At 35.2% G+C, this 21,708-nt stretch overlaps 1 protein-coding gene across 1 annotated transcript in view; it reads left to right on the top strand.

Moving 5' to 3' along the window:
- Window positions 1-3,791: 3,791 nt before the first annotated feature.
- Window positions 3,792-21,708, top strand: part of CEP135 (centrosomal protein 135) — a 30,997-nt gene continuing 13,080 nt past the window's right edge. The window contains exons 1-18 of the mRNA XM_066549091.1: window positions 3,792-4,065; window positions 5,185-5,349; window positions 6,332-6,522; window positions 7,028-7,195; window positions 8,658-8,799; window positions 9,192-9,276; window positions 10,247-10,375; window positions 11,536-11,751; window positions 12,323-12,388; window positions 13,361-13,511; window positions 14,471-14,664; window positions 15,134-15,277; window positions 15,781-15,924; window positions 18,216-18,293; window positions 18,454-18,605; window positions 20,322-20,437; window positions 20,508-20,662; window positions 21,158-21,213. Of these exons, the coding sequence (XP_066405188.1) occupies window positions 5,237-5,349; window positions 6,332-6,522; window positions 7,028-7,195; window positions 8,658-8,799; window positions 9,192-9,276; window positions 10,247-10,375; window positions 11,536-11,751; window positions 12,323-12,388; window positions 13,361-13,511; window positions 14,471-14,664; window positions 15,134-15,277; window positions 15,781-15,924; window positions 18,216-18,293; window positions 18,454-18,605; window positions 20,322-20,437; window positions 20,508-20,662; window positions 21,158-21,213 (2,300 nt within the window). The 5' untranslated portion in view covers window positions 3,792-4,065; window positions 5,185-5,236. The remainder of the gene's footprint in view (window positions 4,066-5,184; window positions 5,350-6,331; window positions 6,523-7,027; window positions 7,196-8,657; window positions 8,800-9,191; window positions 9,277-10,246; window positions 10,376-11,535; window positions 11,752-12,322; window positions 12,389-13,360; window positions 13,512-14,470; window positions 14,665-15,133; window positions 15,278-15,780; window positions 15,925-18,215; window positions 18,294-18,453; window positions 18,606-20,321; window positions 20,438-20,507; window positions 20,663-21,157; window positions 21,214-21,708) is intronic.

Below are 21,708 nucleotides of genomic sequence, written 5' to 3'. Positions count from 1 at the left end.
TTCTCCGGAACAAGTGGTGTCTTTCCATTGGCAAAGTGCTGAGACTTCCCAGCAAGCGTGTTGTATGAATGTCTTAGTCAGAAGTGAGTTCCCAGCAAATCCCCTTGGAAGCAGACTTTCCTAAAGCAAGTGCTGGCTCTTTGGGTGTATCTTGGGCATGATGCTGCAGCAGCTGCTTGTTAGGGCACAGCCCCGAAGCACCGCAGTAGTCAAATACCAGGGCCATTGAATGCCTTTGGTACCTGGGCAAACAGGACAGGAACCAAAAAGGAAAAAACCTTTAACCTGTAAGTTCTGTTGAATGAAAAATGCATTTTGGTATTTCCCAAAACTGAGACTAAAACTGCATTTCACGATTGTCTTTGATGTTAATGTTACAGACTCAATTGAAAAAAATTGTTTCATAGCATATGCATTTGTCCATAGTAATTTCTTTGTGTTCATCTGTTAGCAATTTCTTTGTCTTCAACTGTAGTTTTGTTGTCCACATGGCTCAATGACTGCATTATTTCTTCCATGGCCAAGATCCACCTTTGCTCTGCTTTTTTATTATTACATTTTCTGATTGATAACACAAATACTGCATCTGCAGCACTTCTGAACTGGTGTATTCACCATCAATTTTGCTGTGTTGTTCTCTGTATAGAAGGAGGACTTCAATCTGCTAATCTAATACCTATAAACATTGCTCCTTTCACACAATTTTATGCCCGTTGATTCTCTACTTAGCCCCTAGAGGAGCTGGACACAGGGTTCTGCTATTGCCCATCTTTCACATGAAGGTTCAATTTAGACATTGGTCTAAAACAGTAGGGAACAGTTTTAGGTGCTACATATATCTATTACATAAACATTTATATCTTCAAAAGTCTGCTCACAGCCATCCAGGCATGTCATAAAATGAAGCATGTGAATGTTGTCACTTTCAGCAGTCTTCATGAGCAAAGGGGGAACAAAAAATTAGGCTAATTGGCTCTGAATACTCTTCAGCAAGCAGCTGAGAGATGTAATCATTTAAACATATTAATAAATCCTGTTTAGCAAATGGCTGATTTAAAGTACTAGAGATGTAATTTCTTAAACATTTCCTGTTTAAGAAATGGCTTAATTAAAGTACTGTTCAATTTTCACTTTTCTGTTTTTCATCGAAAATGGAAATTTGATTTTCTTCACAGCAGCACTAAATTGCAAGAAATATTTAGATGATAAATTATGTGAACTGTTTATGGAGCTAATGTAGCCTGTCTCATGGGAAATACCAAAGCTGTTAAAAGTGCTTTCCAGTACTTTGCAAACTTACAGACATCTAGTAGGTGTGACTCGGTTGTGATTCACAAGGCTATTAAGCTTCTTTAAAGAAAAGCATATTCTGGATTGAATTGACTGAGTGCAAATAATGTAGAAAACTTGGATTTAGAAAAAAGCTTTTTGAGAAGGTTGTTTACCAAATGCTTTTAAGAAAGCAGGTGTCTGTCAGAAATGGAGAAAAGAAGCTGGTGGTTAAAAGAGAGAAAGTACTATATTGCAGTGAATGTGCAGAAGATTGTCTGCTGTTTAAGACTGATCTGAAATAATGGGTTAAACAGCAAGGGACAAAATTTGCTCATTTTATAGACACATTAAGTGCAATCTCAAGGATTGCAGAAGAGTTTCACTGGACTGAGTAAAAAAGTAGGAATTAAAGAATGATGTTAATAAAGGCAAAGTGATTCATGCTCTGGTCTCTAAACTTTTAGAAAGATCTGTCACTGTCAGTGTGTTTAATCTATGCTTTAGAGCAAACAACAACCAAGTTCCCTGGTTTCAGCTGGGATAAAGTTAGTTTCCTTCCTAGTAGCCAGTGCAGTGTTGTGTTTTGGATTCAGCATGAGAATGATGTTGATAACACTCTGGTGTTGTGGTTGTTGCTAAGTAGTGCTTGCTCCCAGCAGAGGACTTCTCAGTGCCAGTGAGGAGCTGCATGGAAAGCCATGAGGGAGCATAGCCAGGACAGATGATCTGAGCTGGCCAAAGGGGTATTCCACTGCTTAAAAAAATTAACTGGGGAGTAACCCAGAGTGGGGCTGCTTGTGGTTCGGGGACACGCTGGGCATCAGTCGGCAAGTGGTGAGCAATTGCATTGTGCATCTCTTGGTTTTATCAACCTCTCTTGCTCACTGCTACTACTGTTGTTGTTGTTATTATTAATTTTGTTTCAAGTATTAAACTGTTCCTATGACAATCTACAAGTTTTGCCAATTTTTCCCCTGATTCTCCTCTCCACCCCTGTGGGAGTGGGGGGTGCAAGCAAGCCAGCTGTGTGGTGCTTGGTTGCAAGCTGGGGTTAAGCCATGACAAACACTGATCAGTGATCAGTAATGTGAAAGAGTAGGTTAAACAGCAGGGGACGAAATTTGCTCATTATGTGGACATGCTAAGTGCAGTCCAAGGGTGTCAGAAGGATTTCACTGGACTGAGTAATGATGCCAGCGTTAAGGAGCAGTGTTAATAAAGGCAAAATGATACATGCTGTGGTCTCTAAAGTGGTAACCACTCAGTGAGATGTGTCACAGTGAATGCATCTGATCGATGCTTTAGAGTGATGAAAAAGGCAGATGGTGAGTTAGGAATCAATATGAATAGTGAAGGCTACAGCCAAGTATCTCTGGCTGATCAGAGAAAAGTCTATCAGATACTATTATAGTTATTTCAGTCCAACTTGAAGCCCTTCAAGGCCCTGCATTATAGGCTTATATGAAAAAAATGTATGTAGGAGTGAGATTTGACTCGTGTTTTAGGTGTTTGTACTCTTGCTGTGGCAACTGTCAAGAGACACAGGACATTGTGTCAGACAGGTCTTTGATTCAACTGAATCAGTGCATTTCATGTATTGATTTTATATTTCCAGAAAAACAAACTTTCCTTTGTAGAAGTAGAATGTAGAATGTAGAAGTTACTAGATACTTTTTCATGTCATGGTAAGACTAGTGATAGACTAAGTTTAGGATATAAGATCTAAATTATGGTACTCTGTAATGGCAGAGGTCTGGAATTACTGACAAATAATTTCTTTCTAGCACAGGGTGTATGACAATTATTATATTTGGAGACTTTAATATCTATGTTAAGCTCTCTGAAATAACAACTCCAATTCTTATATTAATTTCAGGATGCCTTTTGGACCTATACTATAGCTATTCATTTCCTGGTCTTATTGTGGATCCAATGTGGCTATAGGAAGTATAAGATAATACCCTTTCTGCATTGATTCCAGTGACAGTAATGAATTAAATTAAAAATTTCAGTTTTTAGGAATGTGAGTGATTCAACCAGCAATTTGTCAGTACTTCCCAATATTGGATTGTGTTTAGGTTACAATATCTTAAATGCCCATTGCAGGCCATTGCAGGGATTTAGTGAGATTATAAATGTACTTCATAGCCACAGTAACTAAAGTGCTAACATATGTTCATTTATTTTTCTTTGCAGTTACTTCCTGAAAAAGCTGCGACACAGATTTGTTCATGATATTTCTTCTGTAAAACTTCCTCATTTCAATTAGTAAAAAATCTTTGCTCTTTCTAAAACACAAGCTTTTAAACAAATCTGATTATCTATTTTGAGGTAATTTAATCTTTTTAACTGATAAAGTCTTCTTAAGGAGAAGATGAGCTCAGGAGTTACCAGTTTTCTTCTGTAGTAATATAAAATGTATTCCTGAGTCTCAATCTAGACACAGTAACACAATCACACTTTTCCTGAATTCAACACAGAATCTTCAACTTTAATGTAGAAATACCAAGAACTTGTTACTTTAGTCTTTGGCTGCTAGAGGAGTGTGAAGAGCATTTCCTACACATCAGGACATTGACTTCCACTGAGTACACTGGGGGAACCAAAGTGCACCGCCGCCTCCTTCAGCCATCCCAGCACACTATGTGAGGGATTGTTGGCAATGCCATTGCTTAGTTAATGTCCCAACAACCCAAACCTCTTCAAGCAAGTATTTTTGGTAGTACCCAGAGCAGATGCCGTGCTTGTAAGACTGGTGATTCTCATCTACAGAGCAGTACCCGGCAACCACAGGTCTGTTGCTAGACTTCTTTGTAGCATTTTAATAAAATGAGATGAAATCTTAACTTTCCAGCATTAGATATGAGAGAAACATACACATTTTCCTCACTTTATTAGTAGTAATTCATTTTATTTTCAAATATCTTCATGTATTTATTAAATATATTTTTAAAATCTGGAGGATTGTGATGATAGTTTGGGTGATCTCTGTATTCTGTTCCTTTTATATGAGATGCAAACAACACCTTGAATTGGTAGTTTGGCTGCTCAAGTCTTTGCAGCCAATAGGTTAATACTGAAACTTCTGAAGAAATTGTGAGGGAAGATGTTTTAGAGAAATAACTACTTTTCAAAAATATTTCTAACTATTGAACAGATGTTTTTACAGATTAAGAAACATAAACTTTAGTACTTGATTTGTCTTCTCATTCTATGTCTAAATTCCGAAGGACATACTGATGTAAAAATTCTTCTTCCCTCAGATGTACTTGGGAAAATCAAAATTATTATTTGGATTCAGACACAGTAATGCTGATCCAGACACCTTTAGATTTGCTTACTAATAAAAAGTTAACTAATCAGTCAATTGAGAAAATCCCAGCTCTCTGATCCTTAAACTGTATTTTCCAGAAAATTATGCAAGTATGACTACAGTACACCAGTATTTTTTATCATTTCTATTTTCTATCATAGAATGTAGATGTTGAAAGTTAATCTGTCTTCAACATTTTACATATTTTATGCAATTTTAGAAATGGTTGGCATAAGATATATTAAGTACTGGCTTGTAAACTTTGAAAGTAAGATTTATATATGAAAGAAAAAAGTATGAATTTTTCAGAGTAATCTGGCAATTTGTATTGTGTAAGATACAGTGATGACCATGATTCAAAAAAATCAGAATATAATGAGAAAACTAACTGCCAAGGCAAATACTTATTTTTAAAGGAATATCTAAATATGTTCAAAACTTTTTCATTGCAGTTATCCTGTTTTAATTTACTTAAAATTTAAGGACATGCTTCTGCATGAATGCTTTTATTCTACAGAATAAAATTTTTTTTTCCATTAATTTATCCTATATTTTTCCTTCCCTAAAGGACAGATGCTGTAACCAGCAGTCTTTTGCAGGTGTCCTGTTTTTGTTGACTGTGACAAGAGCAGCTTTGGAGGTGTGTTTACAATGAGTGCAAATGCAGAGCGGAGGTTTGTTAATCTCAGGAAACGTCTGAATCAGCTGGGCTATCGGCACCCACTGGGAGTGGACAGCTTACCTTTGGTGGAAAAGCTTTTCAGGTATTCAAAGGGGATGCATTTAAAAAATAGTAATCATATAGTAGGTATTGTTTGATTTTTGACAGGTTAAAAAGAAGGTTTAATATGAGGATTGTTTTCTAGCAGTGTTATTTTAGAGCTAACATTAAGTTCTAGTGTCTGATGAAGTCAAATGGGTTTGCTTAAATTATGGGAACACCTTAAGATTTAATTTAATTCAGTAGAATTGCTTCTAAGGATCTATGGCATAGGAAAATTCAACTTTTCTAACCTAATAAGAGAGCCAAGAATAGTTGCTATTGATATTTGCTTAAAAGGACACTCTCGTAACTGGTTGTATAAAAAATAATCCCTATTGCCTGTCCTGTGACTTAAAATAAAACATTCACATCTCCATTTATTATGACCTCATTTAGAGAATTTTAAATTTGTTGTCTTTGCCCTTTTTACAAGACACATAACAGAAAAAAAGGCAAAAATTTTCAGATTTCCTTATTAGATCTGCTAATTTTTGGCTTTGACATTATTAAGAACACACTAATTTCCATAGTAATCCAGTTACATTTGACCAAACACAGAAATGTAGCAATTCTGGTTCTGTTGCTCTCTAGTATGTAATACAGATGGAAGAACATAGGTAAGCAAATATGGAGTCATCTGTCTTCAACATTAAGTCTCATTCATGTGTCTACAGGTAGATTTACTCTCTCCATCCCTAGCTTTGATACTTATCAGATGTCAACTCCTGATATGCTTTGTAACTATTTTGTTTTCTTTTTTTTTTGTCCTGTTCTTTCCTATTTACTGTTTCTTTTAAACAGTAAAGACACTTCCTGTCTTTCAGTTTTTCTTATATGACATGAATGTTTTGTTGCCTTTGTTTGAACTCATTTGTTCCCCCTCTTGGGGAAAGGGTTTTGTTTCTCAGGTCATAATAAACATTTGCATCTGCAGTGTGAAAGCTGATAGCATTGCTAACACATCTGATGCTCCTCTATCCTAGTGACTTAGTTCATACAACTGAGAGCTTGCGCAAAGCAAAGTTTTCTTCTGGGAAAACAGAGAAAGAGTGCAGCAATTATGATACTATTTTGGAACCTTATAAAACAGAGAATGCTAGACTTACCAGGGAAAATAATGATCTACACCTGGAAATATTAAAACTGAAAGAGAAGTCTGATCGCCATGTTAAAGGTAATGTACAAAAGAAGATTTCATTTTTTTAATCCTTCCATGCCAAAATAAAATTGTGGCTAAGTCCTTCATCTGCAGATTCTTTTATCTATGCTTTTAAGTGGGTGTGAGTGGTCATGGAGTTTGGTGCCTTTAATGAATTAAGTTCATGCTCAGACATTTCTTTTGCAGTCATAAAACTTTGGAAGTTCTGCAGATTTTTTTTTCAATAAAATATGAGACTGTTAGAAGTCTAATGTATACTTCTGTACCTTGAAATGGTGTTTTTTAATTGAAAATTAAATACTGCTGTTAAATGGGCCTTTGTTCCACAGTGGGTGTTTATTTGTAAAACACGTATAAATATATATTTTTGTGTGTATTTGTAAAAGTATGCACATATGTATGTGTGTTTGATAATTTTATGCTATGGAAAAAGAATATTGGATTTTCTTTATGCTTATTTTGGTACTACTAGGAAAAATAGTGAATTAGAGAGATAATACTGCTTTTCTCTCCCTTGAAGATTTGAAAGCTTGCTTAAGGAGGGTTGAACACGAAACAACTGACTTGAAATTTTTGAATAACCAGTATATGCATAAAATTAAAGTGCTGGAAAAGGAGACCAAAGCCAAGACTGAAAAAATTCAGGAGCTTCAGGAGAAGAATTTGCAAGCAGTGGTGCAAACACCTGGTGCGTGTGAATAATCACAGATATTTCAACTTTTTTCTGGGCTTTTTTGGATCTTCAGAACATAATATCTTTTCCTCTCGTAGGAGAAGTTACTGTAGTGAAATATCCAGTAGAGTAACATCACCCTTTGAAACTTTGGGCTCTGAATTCTGTCATTTCTCTGTCTGAAGTTTCATTAGGTCATCACTTGTGTAAGGGACAAATTTGAATGCAAACTTAGATTCAACTGGAGACTTTTAAGTTAAAATGTGACTAGAAACCACTGTTAATCAATAGCTATTTCTTTTATTGCTGCACCTAATTAAGAGACATAATGTTTGTCACTTGCATATTTTTGACAGATAATTGATGTGTAAGTGACCAACTCAGATTTTCGGAACCAAGATCTAAACATAGCAAGACGCAAAATATGTCTACAAGTATTCCAATCCTCTATAAACTTAAAATATTTAAAGGGTCTTTTGATAACTTAAAATGTTCTACATGTTACTTTCAGGTTAATGTCTTTCTCCAGGGTTTCCTTTTTCTTAATTTTTTGAAGCTAAGGAATATAGATTATTTTGTGAAATTTTGAGACTGTCTTTTTTTTTCCAAGTCATTGAATTATATATACATTTTTGGCATTTGAGAAAAATCAACAGATAGCTAGGAAAAATTCAATTTCCTCTTTATTTTTGCATACCTTTTCGCACTTCATGTCCTTTGCTTCAAAGATGACATGTTAGGCTTTTGTCTATCCTTCTGCATACTTGCCCCTTGGTCACCAGTCTTCTAGGATTTTTCTATACTACATCATCCAATATTGCATGTTCTTATTTAACCATATGATGAAGAGGAGATGTTCTATCTGGAAAAAATACTTTTTTCCAGATGAAAAAAGTGTTTTGCTTTTTTCTAAATATGTTATCATTCAAGCTAATAGCATACTCTGCTTCATAAGCAGTAGGATATGATATTCACTGAAATGAACACAGAGTAGAAAGAATAAAAATACTAAGCAATGCAAAGGTTAGTTTGGTCATAAAATAGTTCTTAAATGTGAAAACCAAATGCCTTTTGTGATGTTTTGATTTAGCTGTTTTAGTAAGCTGAATCACTAACAGCTTCAACAAATTTGAACTATAGAGTATTTGGGATCTTAAACAGTAGGGAAAATTACTTATAAAAGCTTTGTGTGTTTCCTTATTATAATAGTGAATTTTGGCAAAACTGGTACTAACCTGCAAGAATGGTGTTGCCTAGAATATGTGAATTTTATCAGCTTATTGCAGGAGGATTAAAATGGTGAAACGTGCTAATTCAGAAGCAGCGGAATAAATAAGAAAATTAATTTTGTATTAAAGAATACTATTTTAAATACTATTTGTATTAAAGAATACTATATTAAAGAAAATTTGTATTAAAGAAGGCAACTTTAACTCTCTTTAACTCCAAGTAAAGTGTCTCTGGTTTGGGCTTTTAGGTGGCAGGAGGAAGAGCATTCCCTTCAGGCGGCAGCGCATGCAGATAGACCAGCTTGTGCCCCCATCAGGTGTCAGTGCCTACCCAGTGCCTCAGCCAGAGGACCCTTACATTGCAGACCTGCTCCAGGTGGCTGATAATCGGTGAGCCAGAGAGCTTTTTAGCTCTGAAGTGTAGGAGTGTCTTTGAGTCTCACCATTGGTTAGTTAAATTAATCTTCCCCCACTTGAGTCTGTCACTGGTGGCAGTAGTTGGTAGATGGTCTCCCTGTCTTTATCTTGACCTGTGAGCTTTTTCTTTTCTCCACCATCCTGTTGAGGAAAGGAAGTAAGAGAGCATCTGTGTGGGGAACTGGCAGCCAGATACAGTCAACCTGCTACAATATCTCAAACAACAGCTTCTGCATTAATATTTTGCATGAGCCAAACTATTTCTCTGTGAAATATTTGGGTTTGGGAGCAAAGATAAAATGCTTGAATTGTGTGCATACAATTCTTCCACAAATTCACATAAAAAATATAGTGCTATATTTCAGAATTCAAGAACTGCAGTCAGAAGTAACAGAGCTACAGGAAAAACTGGAGACATCTGAAAGTGGAATGAAAAATTATAGCAAACAGGTATGTTTATATCATCAGTAGTAGTGGCATTGTTGTTTTATTATTAATACTAATATTCTTATTATTATTTGGGTGTCACAGCCATGGTAATGGCCTTGGTGTCTTAAAAACCTTCTTGGGAATGCATTGTAGGGCTTGTGAAATATAATTATTCTAACTTGACTGTGTCGAGCATTTTTCCTCCTCTGCCTTTGGAGACAGCAAGGATAACAAATTCTTGCCCAGTGGTTTTGCTGATAAATTTTGACTTTTGAAATTACATTAAAAAATCTAAACTTGACAATCAGAAGTAGAACCTGTCTGCATTTTTTTAGTGTGTAAGTGTTAACTTGTCCAAAATAGCAATTTGATCTACATATATCTTAGGATAGTTTTTTCACTGCTTGGACTGGTTATATTTTTTAAATTTTTATGAACAACAGATTCTATGTTTTAATGAGAGTGGATTGATAAGATAGGTACAATCTTTAAGTAATGGAATTACATCAAATGTTCAAATGTTATGTCTTTCAAAATCTAGGGGTTTGTGGACACTGTCGTCTTTCTTTTTTCTTCACATCTTGGTTTTCCTCTTCCAATATTTCCTTTTCTCCAGTGACTGGAATAGTCACTGAGTTAGCTTACTTAGAAGTTTTTTCCCTAACTTTAAGTGCTAGTCTCAATTAAGTTGTAGCATTCGTTAACTTCACTTTAAATCAAAATTGTTTGGTTTTCTTCAAGAATGTAATCTAGTAGGAACTGTTTCAGTTTTTCCTTACAAATTGTGTTTGATTAGTTTATTTCACTTTCAAGGATACAACTTTTTTCAGAAGAACCAAAAATCTAGAAAACAACAACAACAAAAAAATACAAGATAGAAATTGCATTTTTAGTTGTGTACCTTTTTACATTATTATGTGTGTGTTTATTTAAATGAAGGGTCTATTAATGGTGTGTAAAGATACTGGAGCTTTTTTTTTGTCCCTCAAAGGTTGAGATGAGAGACAAAGAAATCGAGCGCTTGATGCTGGCATTGGATGGAGGGCGGTCTCATGAGGTTCTTTCTCTGGAATCGAGAACTAAAAGTAATGAGAAGCTGATTTCCCACTTGAATATACAGGTAATTCATTTATTACAGTTGTTTAGTCAAACCTAACAATATAGCAATCTGAAAAAAACCCACAAAACTTGTAGCTCTTCAAAAAACCACTATAGATATAAAATCAATCGATGGAACTTGCCTTTCTTTTTTTGATGGCAGTGTTTCTTGACTAAAGAAATTTCATTTCCTGTTTTAAAAGTCTGTCAGAAAGGTTTTGTTAAAGAATTCAGTGAACTCACATCTGTACATAGTATGTTAATCTGAAAATATTCAGCAATTTTTTGTATGACACACCGTTTTCAGCAAGTTTGAAAATCCCTTGATTTAGTTAGAAAGTTATTGCATACATGCTGTTTATGCTTTAGAAAGTAACAATGTTATATGTAATTATGGTAAGGGGTAACACTGTAGATATTCTCATGAGAGAGTGGGGAATCTTCCTCATGGATTTCAAATGGTTCCCACTTTGACTCCAACACAAACTTGTGAGGAAAGGATAAGCTTAGGATAAAGGTGTTTGTGTTTACTGTGTGTATTAGCATGCATTCAGTAGTGGTCTCTGAATGAGAATTTAAAGCTGGGCTGGAGTACAAATCACATAAAGCCCATCTCTGGATCTGTACCATCAATTTTCAGGTTTTTCTCACATGAGTTAGATGTTTTGTGTACTGATTGTGCATGATGTACAGTGGCACATTGAAGAGTTTATTAGCTTTGGTTCAGTGCTGCAAAAATATGGAATGAGCTATGACTTGGAAGGAGGACAGCTGTTCTCAGTGGTCCTGAATTAGTAAATCATGATGAATACAAATTGATTGTACAGGGAGTGAGCCCAGAGCTGCATGAAGCTGGTTTTGCACCATCAAGACTATTTCTCAGGCTTGGTCCCAATATACCACTTTTATTTGGCAAGAAATGTATGGTTTTCTTTAGATAGCAGTATTCATGACTGTGAGAGAGCTCATAACATTGTGTTTCTTTTTCAGGTTGATAAACATTAAGGTCTAAAAATAAAAAATCTTGGTATTTTTAACATGATACCACGTTTTTACTTTGGATATAGAGATACTGTGTTTCAGAAGGTTGGGAGGAACTTTTGCAACCTAACTTAAGAATGCATATTAGTATTTTAATGAAAAAGAATGCATATTAATATTTTAATGAAAAATGTCTTTCAGGTTGATTATCTTCAGAAAAAAAACAAAGAACTCGAAAATCACATTCAAGATCTCTTGGACACTAAACAAAATGTAACTAGTGAGGTAGTGGATTTAAGCAATAAAAATCAAGAACTGTGTCAAGAACTGAATGAAATAGATCACTTGGCACAGCAGTTGGAAAGACACAAAGAAATAGTGCTTGAGACTGCAGATAAGGAAATAGGAGAAGCAAAGGTAATCACTAATGTGTCACAGAGTGATGGATCTGCTGCATTTTACTTGGTTTTATATTTTCTAATTGCAATGAAAGGCTTATTGGCTTGTGAAAGGAAGATTAAAAGGATCTTTTTTCCAGTTTTCTTAATATTTCATGGAATTTCTCACTTAAAGTGGATTAATCACAACTATTTTGTACCTTTACTGTATTAGGTTGAGATGATTTTAGTTAAGGGACAATCTGTCTTTTTTATTAGCTTAGTGTGAAATAAAATGCTGAAGTACTTAAAACTATTGCTAGGTAATGCATATTTTCAACAGCAGTACATATATTTGGAGGGGTTTTTCCTATGAAGAGTCATGCAGTGATTCATTTAATTGTTGTGCTCCAAAACAGCGTGGGTGTTTATACCATAACTTTTTTGTGCTTTCACTCTGTAGGAGCTTTACCACTTTATTACAAGGAACTAACTATACTTCATTTCTTACCAAAATAGTCTGCTTCCTTATTTTTTTGTAACAAAGGGATTTTTGTCATTTTGAATCATTTTGAATAACTCTTAACATATAGGTTAATTTTGGTTGATAGAAAGAAATTGAAAGAAAAGTCAGTGAAATACAGGATCTACAAGAAACAATAACAAGGCTTAAATCAGTAAGTAAAAATATTTTCAGTTCTTGTTTGTACCCTTTTTATCATGCTGTCATCCACATAATTGTTTCATTTATTATAAAAGAAATCAATTTAACATTTAGCAAGAAAACTTCTTTAGTACCCTGAACCTTTGATGTAAAAATTACTAATTAATAAACGAAAGAGCTAGAGAAGCTACATCATATTGTTGAAAAAATAAACTGAAAGAAATCTCTCTAGACAGTATGGCTGACTATGTCCTTATTGTACATTTCCTTATTTCTGCTGTCTGAAGTCATAATTTCCTGGTGACATAATCACTTTTACCACTAATGAGTTATAACATCCTCGAGGATTTTCATTGTTTTGAAACTGCTTTGTCTCTTAATTGGGATGTGAAAAATTATCCAATACTTGGCTCACTCAGAAACAAAGCATAGGGCCCAGATGGAAAACATCACTATTATCAATTCTTTGAAGACCAAACTCTTTCTAGCATATATGGCAACTTGTGTATTAGCTGAGTACAATGTTTTGTTTTAGTCTATCTAGGGAGCTTGCAAATACAAAAATACTTAATTTTCAGGACATCAGATTAGAGGAAAGGTGTGCCAAAGAGCATTTGATTGGCTTCAGAGTTGCAGTGACTGAGATGCTGTATTGTAATGCACTTTAACACCAACACTGTTACCAAATGCACTTAAAATTATTTCTTGCTTTAGTAGTTAAATTTTTTCCCATGTTTATATCCCACTATCCTAATGGTTGGTTTGCTTTTCTTGTTACTGCTTGCAAACCATGTAAAAAGTAATGCTTACTAAGACTTAATAAAATAAATACAATGGTGGCCTGCCACAAATATTAAAGCATAAAAGATCCAGGTCAACCAGAAGTAAACAGTGTTGTATATTAAAAGTTTATCAAAATGTTTCTTTTTCCCCCAAATGTCTCTATTGGTACTTCTAATTTTTATAATAATGCTTGTTACTTCAGGAGTTGTGCTCGTGTCATAAGGAGAATGAGAGACTGAAAGAAGAACTCATTGGGAAAAAAGATGAAAAAGGGCATCTTGAGCTGTTGTTAAACCAGCTTCAACAAGAGAAGCAAAGGCTGACAGAAAAAACAGAGAATTTAGAAAGAAAAGGTAAATCATCAAATGTAGATTCTTGGAAACTACCTTTCTGTAATTTTTGAAATAGAATACCTTCCTAGTTAACATACAGTTAATAGTACTAAAAGACCTTTAAGACATATATAAATTAAAAGAAGACTGTAGGTCTCCAGTCATAGTTGAAGTGAAAATTCTTGTCATAGAAAGATGTTTTCATTCTGTATGTGAGAACTGAAAGTTGAGCTTTTTAGTGTGATCCCTATCCTCATCCTTATCCTAATTCTGTAGCAGTTTCATGCAAAGTAATTTCCAAAACTCTTCAGGCTTCATTTCTTGAGAGATTTATCCATCTAGGTTTTGAAAACCTCCAGGGATGAAGATTCCACACAATCTCTAATGTTCTTCAGTTGTCAGAGTAAAATATTTTTCCCTGTATTACAATTGTTTGTAATTGCTTGTAGCAATTAATTGCCACTGTTCCTTATTTACCTACATAGTAAATAGAAACTGGCTCCATGCTATCTGTAAGTCCCTTGTCAGTGCCACTGTCAGTCTGCCCTTGGCTCTCCAGCACTTCTCCAGGCTGAATAAACCCAGTTCCCTCAGCTATTCCCCATAGAGCAAGCATTCTGCTGCCTGACCAGCTTGCAGGGCTTGCCTTGGATTTAGTTTATCTACATCTTTCTTGCTGTAGAAGGGGCAAACCTTAAAACAGTATTTTAAGTGCAATCTCCTGGGTGCTAAATAAAGGGGAATAATCACGTTCCTCTGTCGATAGAGCTCAGGGTGCTCTGAGGCCTCTGATGGTTTTATGCTACTCACTTCTGTTTAGCCTTCTTTAGCCTTTAGAACTCTTACATCCTGTTTAGCAGCATTGCTGCCTACATGGTTGGTAGGCAAATTAATCCATCCTAAATGCCAGGGTCTTTGAGGAAATTCATAACTTCCCTATAGAGTTGCTTTTCTTTCTTCTTTCTTTTTTTTCCTTCCAGAACGAGAACTTGTCCTAGAAATTGAAAGAATGAGATTGGACTTCGGTATTGCCCTAGGAGACAAATCTCCATCACGTCTGGATGCATTTGTAAAGACCTTAGAAGATGACAGGGACTACTATAAGCGAGAATTAGACTATCTTCAGAAAATGGTTAAACTGAGGCCTAGCCCAAGCCGCAGGACTGCAGAGAAGGTAAAGTTCTTGCTGTCAAGATAAGTGAAAAAAATACTGTAGAAACAATTGAGAAGCCATCAAATATATTTTCAAATTCAGTGGCATTAAATGACTGTAGTAGTTTTCTAAATTACATTCTTGATGCAAAAAATCAACTGAGAGAAACTCCAATGAACTTGCCTTTTTCTTTCCTTGTCACATTTTACAGTAACACTGATTACTTATTGATCAGTTTATTGAAATGAATAGAACTAGATAATAATCAGAAAAAGGCTGAAATCTTATGGCTAGCTCCTTTGCTTTTTCTTTTTAACAGATGGTTCTTGATGTTTAGATTACACCACCAGTGCCAGGCTTTTTCTTGTGATTAAAATTATTTTGAATATATTTTTTATGTATTGCTAATAGGAAGAGTTCTTTTCTGGTATTAATTTTTCAGACATTTTAATTAGCAAATTTTAACATAAATTTATTGATTACTTTTCAGAGTGAAGAGCTTAAATCAATCACCAGAGAAAGAGATGAGCTGCGGTCTGTGTTAGACAGATTTGAAAAGCATATGATAGAAATTCAGTCCAATGTCAAATTATTGACTGCAGAAAGAGACAGATTAAAAGTTCTTTATGAGCAGGTAAGAGGAAAATGTTTATAGTTAACATTGAAATAACCAATTAATATTTCTTGTACTGTTGGTTATTTAAAATGAAAAACCTAGTAGAACACAACCAAGGCTAATAAAATACATACCTGTTTTTATTACATGTTAATAAATTATGTATTCTGGTTAGTTTATTAACTTGAAAGCTATTAAAGGTTATTGTACTCTTATGTTTAAATTATAAACATAAGGAAAAATCAGTAGAATGCATGAGAAGGTTGTGTAAAGATACAGCAAGGGAGCAAGAAAGGAGTAGTTAACTGATAAGAGAACAGTGAAGTTAGGCTATACTTGGGACAGTAAAAGAAAATAAGGATGATTATTTTGACAGTGTAAGTTGTCATGCCACTGAGTGATTTAGGGACTATATTTTAGTTATCTAAGGAAAAATAAGACTATTCTGTAATTACAGCATTGTGTTAGTGTGTACACTATATTGCAGTCCATGTATGCTAACAAACTATATTCTTTTAAAGTCTCAGAGTGAATTGAACAGGATGAGAAGAGAAGCAAAACACAGTTTTGTTTCTCAAAGTCACATAGAAGAAGAAAGAGACATTGCACTGACTGACTTTAGAATGCTAATGGCAGAAAAAGAAAGTCTTGGAGAAAAATTAAAGGTGAGCTTTTATAGCTTCATTGCTTACATTGAGGTGGCATATGGGGAAGGGTTATACCATAGTGCTGTGTTTGTGTTTGACTGTCTATCAGTCCCCCTTTTCAGTCCAATAACTTTGGATTTCAAACTCACTTAAGAGCTCAATAAATTTATATGATTACAAAATATCTATTATTATCATTGTTACTGTTGTTATTATGAATTACAAGTTTTCCTGTAAACACAGTCCCAAGCAGGGGTAGAGGAACATACTTTAAAGTATTTAAGGGCAAACATGTCATCACCTTGTGTGGGAGACCTAGATATGGAGGCCCAGCCACAGCATACTTCTTGCATATGCACTACTTTGATGATGGTTGAGTGTCATTGCAGTGGAATAAATCATGCACTTCACTCACAAGAGAGAAGCAACAATGTATTTTATTCACTTCAGGCAGTGAGTTTCAAAAATTCAGTGGTAGATGCAACGGTGGTTTAACAAGATTTGATGGTAAGGTACATTTAAGGTATTTGCTGCATAGAGGCCAAGGTCAGACAAAACTGTCAGGGAGACCTTCCCATTGAGTCATGAGGTTCAGAAGGGTCTTCTTGCCTTCCAGACTCCTCAGAGGGGTGGCTGGGTCCATTCTTGGTGAATAGTTTCTGTCTCAAGGATTATAACAATCGTTTATGTCACTAAGCTAACGTTTCAACATTTCAGTGCTCTCATTCCCAACTCATTAGCTGAGTATGAGATGCAAGAGGGATTCTTTCCCCCTTAACAAGTATCCTTCAGAAGCTCCCCAGCTCAAAGGGAATGGTGTGCAGCCTGCTGCCGTGCAGGAGAGCTCAATGGGCTGTGGGCCATGCTTTGTTCATTGATTTTGATGATTGACTTCTATTTGCATTCCAGCACTATTTCAGTAGCCACATGCTCAACTAGCCCTCAGCTGCTGCCAGGCAAGACTCACAGCCCTTAGCTATGTGCTGTTAGCTCTCATCCCACAGTCTTCCTTAACCTGGATGCACCTAGTGCTTAACCAGAAAAAAAAAAAAAGAGTTGGGTGGGGTGGAGTGGAGCACACTGTCACAGTCACCTATGGTTCTTATCCTACAAACTGGGGATTATATGGACTTTTTCATTTTTGCTGATCTTTAGTTACTGTTGCATTTTTTAGCAGAGTATATTTTAAATGGCACATAACTGAACCATGAAACAGAAATTCATTGCAATCCAAGTTTCAGTATTTTTGACCTTTAAAGAATGTTTGTTAATGCAGTGATTTTCCTGTTGCTATGATCTTGACATGCAACCCAGGAATGTGGTGGAATCACCAGCCCTGCAAATGTTCAAAAAGCATGTGGATAAGGCACATAGGGACATGGTTTAGTGTTGAGCATGGCAGTGCTGGGTTGATAGTTGGACTTAATGTCTTAGAGGTCTTTTCCAACTTAAATGATTCTATGGTTCTATGACCATGTGATGTCTGGTATTAATGTGCATTAATGGTTGTAGTCAAGAGCCTATGATTTCAGGGGATTTGTTTTCTTGCCTTCTTTTTGAAAATCATTTTAATGGACTTATTCCAGGACAATATATGTCACTAGTGATGAATGCTTCCAAAGTTTGATTTTACTACCACAAAAATAAAGACCTGTTGTATATCTGAATGCAGTGGCAGAAAATCTGCCCTCTTTGCTTAAAGCATGTGCATGCAGTATTAGAGATGTGTTTCCAGCTCCATCCTTTCTTCTAATAGGTGACTACCAATGTTTTATATGTGTGCCACTTTGAAAGACCTTTACAAAACACTAATCTAAGGCATTTCTAGGAAGTGTGAGAGTTTGTTTCAGTTATGCACAGAAGTCAGGGAACAGATAAGTAATCTTCAAAGGTTTCTTCATAGATATAGGGAAAGGCCAGTTATCTTTGTAGTGTGCCTTGCATGTTGTAATGAATAATATTAGAATAAATTTATTTAAAATGTCTTAGGGCACTAAGTTATACATGCATGCAACCTCATGTAGCTCAGTAAACTCTACAACAACTCACAAATATTAATTTGGTTAGGACCAAATATAAATATACTATTTTAAAAAATCTAAACCAAGAATCAAACCCAAAATCAGTGATGTTATATTAAACTACAGTAATGAATTTTCAGCTAATGTTCTGTAGTTTTACAGAGAGAGCTTTGCATTTGGTCATTCACCTAAGAATGTAAAGCAATATATTCTGAAACATAAAGCTTAAATTTCTCTGATTAAATCTAAAATTGTCTGTCTTGTTACATGTAATTTTATATTTCTCAGATGCATCAAGAAGCAGCGTACCATGAAAAATCAAAGCTGCAGCATGATATTTCAGAATTGGAGAATAATATTCAAGGAGTAAGTGCTTTTTTAGGAAGTAAGCTTTTATTATTTCTAAAATAGGATAGACTGTTCCAGAAATTATTTTTATATCTGTTTTCAACTTAAATTTATTTAAAAGCTAAGTTGTGATAGCTTTCTGCAATAATAACCTTTGGGTATTTATTTTAAATTGCAGCTTCAGATTGAAAAGGGTGAACTAAGGACTACAGTCTCTATCCTGAAAGAAAGAATAAACTATTTGGAAAATGAATTAAATCTGAAGTCAAGTAAACTTGCCCAGACTTCTGATGATTCTTCTCAATTTAAAGCTGAGATTTGCTCACTTCAGTAAGTCTGATACAAAATGTGGTGATCTTTTACAGATGCTAGAATAATTCTATTTATTCTGTGACTGTATAGCAGAGTTGAGTTCCTGGGAAAGACTATAATTATAAATATTTTAAAAATCACTTGGTACAGCTTGTATGTTAAAGAAAAGTAGGTGTGAATAAGGAAAGTGCTGTGGTAGCTTTTCACAGCAAGCTTCTCCTGGACTTACTTGATGACCAAATATACTGATAATCCTTATGGCTCATTCTAGAATTGTTTCCTCCAATAACCAAATTTTCTGCTTATGAATGTAGCAGAACTGAAAGTTTCTAAAGGGATCCCCAAACTCTCTTAAAAAGAAGACAGATGCCTTTGCAAACTGCAGCAGTAGGACCTACAATTTTGAGAATGATCCATAGACACAGTCTGTGGGGATTTGACCAGCTTGCTTAGAACTGGAGGATTCAAGTATCCTCATGTATTTGTAAGGCCTATTTAAACTTGCAGGATCATTGTGCTTTTTGAAACTTGCTTTAGTAAAGAGCTCCCATCAGGTGTCTAAATGTCATAGAACAAGAAAAAAGCTTAGAGAAAGTGAAAACAGTATTGAACAGTATTTGAAAACAGAGGTGGAAATGAGAGCTGTTGATGTAAAAGATCACTACAGGATGGGTAATGCTGTAGATGACATTTTTTGGATATTTTATAAGGGAAACCAGGGTCTGTGGGGTATCCCTTGTTCCCCATCTGAGCAGTACCACACAGCACCTGGGGGATTACTGGGAAGAACTGAAGCTGAGCAGCAGGCCTTGCAGTTCATCTAATGCTACCAGTTGACAAAGAGGACAATAATACATATGAAAAAGTCCTATTAGGTTCCTATAATTTCAGTGTAAAGCAGTGATATTGCAAAAAGAAGACAATGAGGAGTAGGGCTACATTTATTTTAGCATTTGATTTTATTTTGTGTGTGGTGGAAATGCTGTGTTTGCCCCTTTGCCCTTTTTTTTTCCTCTCTCAGATTTCACTTCAAAGTGGATGAAAGCAATCTTTATAGAGACATTCTGTATTCTGCATTAGTAAGGTCTTTTAAGAATGAAAAGCTTCTCTAGCTTTTGTGGGATCCCACTTGACAGGGATTTTTTCTTTACCTGTTTCATAAATAATCCATTTTGTTACTTTGGAATTTTGGTGTTTTTTTTTTTTTTCCTAAGTCACTTTGATATTTCTTTCCAAGAAAAACAACTGTGTAGGTAGATGATTTCAAATATCTTTCAAGCTCTTTATTTTTTAAAAGTAGGATCAGAACTGTAGCTGTCAATTTGGTTGTTTCTTAAAATGTGGTGGGGCTGATAATCACTGCTATGAGCTCCATATCAAAACCTTTATAAAGCAAGAGTCAAAAGATACAAGTAGCATTATGAAGAGTAACAGAAATAAGAGGAGGTAAATGTTTGTGGCTAAGGTGGTTGCTCCACCAAGGTTCCATTTCTCCATTTTGCATTGATGTTGAGGTGGACTTGAAGCAGGAGTCCAAGTGGTGTTGGCCTCAGCAATCCTCTCTCTCAAGAGAGAGGATGGTTAGTATGGCACAACCCCTTGCTGCTGGTTGGTGATACAGCCCCGTCAGGAGGTTATGCTGGAGCTGTTCTAGCACTTGAAGCAGCTTAACAGCAGAAGCTGAAGACCCAGAATAAATTCCAAGCTTCTTTCAACTGTATACTCATTTTTCAGGCTCTTAAATGACCAACAGCAGAAGTCTGTTGAAGATTTACAGCACAGATTGTCCCTCAAAAAGGATGAACTACTGGCAGCTCAAGATGAAATTATAAAGCTGAAAGAGATAATAGGTAATCTATAACTATTTTTGTGCTTATTTCCTGTTTTTAAAATAGAAAGCACTTACTCTTTTGTTTTTAGATAGGTTAAACCAGAGGAGCACTTCACAGGAAGAAGCAGTCAGTGTGCTGAGAAGTACCATTAGTGTTTTGGACAAAGAAAAGGACAGTCTTCAAGAAACTGTAGATGAAAAAACAGAAAGAATTGCATGCTTAGATGACAACTTAGCTAACAGGGTATGTCCAGTAAAAGTACTATTTTGCATTCCACCTGGGGGTTTTTAAAGCAGTTATGTTTTAGGAGCAGTTATGTTTTGCCTTGATGACAAAGTCTGTGCAGATCACATAAACACTGTGCTTGGACCCAGTGCAGAGTCATGTGCCAACTCAATAGAACTTTAATTATGAATGTTACTGTATTCCCTAAATACTCCAAGAAAATAAAGAAGCATTTGTTTGCATTTTGCATGTGGAGATATTTATGATATCTATGATTTATGATATTTATGAGATATAAAGTACTAGCCTGAGATGACAAAATCTATAGCTGACTTCCATCCTTCCATCTATTTCAGTGACAAGACAATCCTTTCTCAGTAAAGAAAATAAAATTGGAAATTATTTATTGGTGCAGAACTAAGATAAAGATTTACATTAAAAGTTCTTTAATGAAGTGTCCTCTTATATTGCAACATAATAATACCTAATACAGCTTTTAATTATTTTTCATAGGAAAAAACAATTGCTCATTTACGTTTAACTGTCTCTGAGCTGGAGTCCTCAACAGAGTAAGTAAAGAGTAGGATGCCTTCTTTGGAGGTTTTGTTTTAGGCAGTAGTTTCAAAGTGAAAGTAGATGGCTATTTTAGTTATTTTGATGAAATTAAGTTATTCCATTTGAGTCAAGTAGAGGAGTGCGCTGTGTTGATAAAGATGTACTCAACTTTGGAAGGCACTTCCTCTGCAATTATATTGCAGGCTGCTAAGAAACTGTTGCAACAATCATTAACAATTGCTTTGTCTGTATTAATTTCCCTAAACTGGTAAGGTTTCCTAACTCTTGGTCAAGAAGTAGTTTTCTAGCACTCCACTAGGTATTAGATTTACCCAGGTAAGATTCAGAGCTGAATTCTTAATGATTGGCAATCTAATTCTTCGAGCTTAAGTACAGTCTTAAAATGTATTTATGTAATTTTTAGCTGGGCTTCCTGTGATCTTTCATTCTTTCCTCTTTTCAAATGTGACTTTTTAAACTATAGCATCTTAAAAGCAAAAATTTAAACA

This window comes from Molothrus aeneus, chromosome 4 (genome assembly GCF_037042795.1).
Source record: "Molothrus aeneus isolate 106 chromosome 4, BPBGC_Maene_1.0, whole genome shotgun sequence".
NCBI lineage: Eukaryota > Metazoa > Chordata > Aves > Passeriformes > Icteridae > Molothrus > Molothrus aeneus.
Note: the sequence above shows the minus strand (reverse complement) of the source record. Positions and strands in the feature narration are given on the sequence as shown.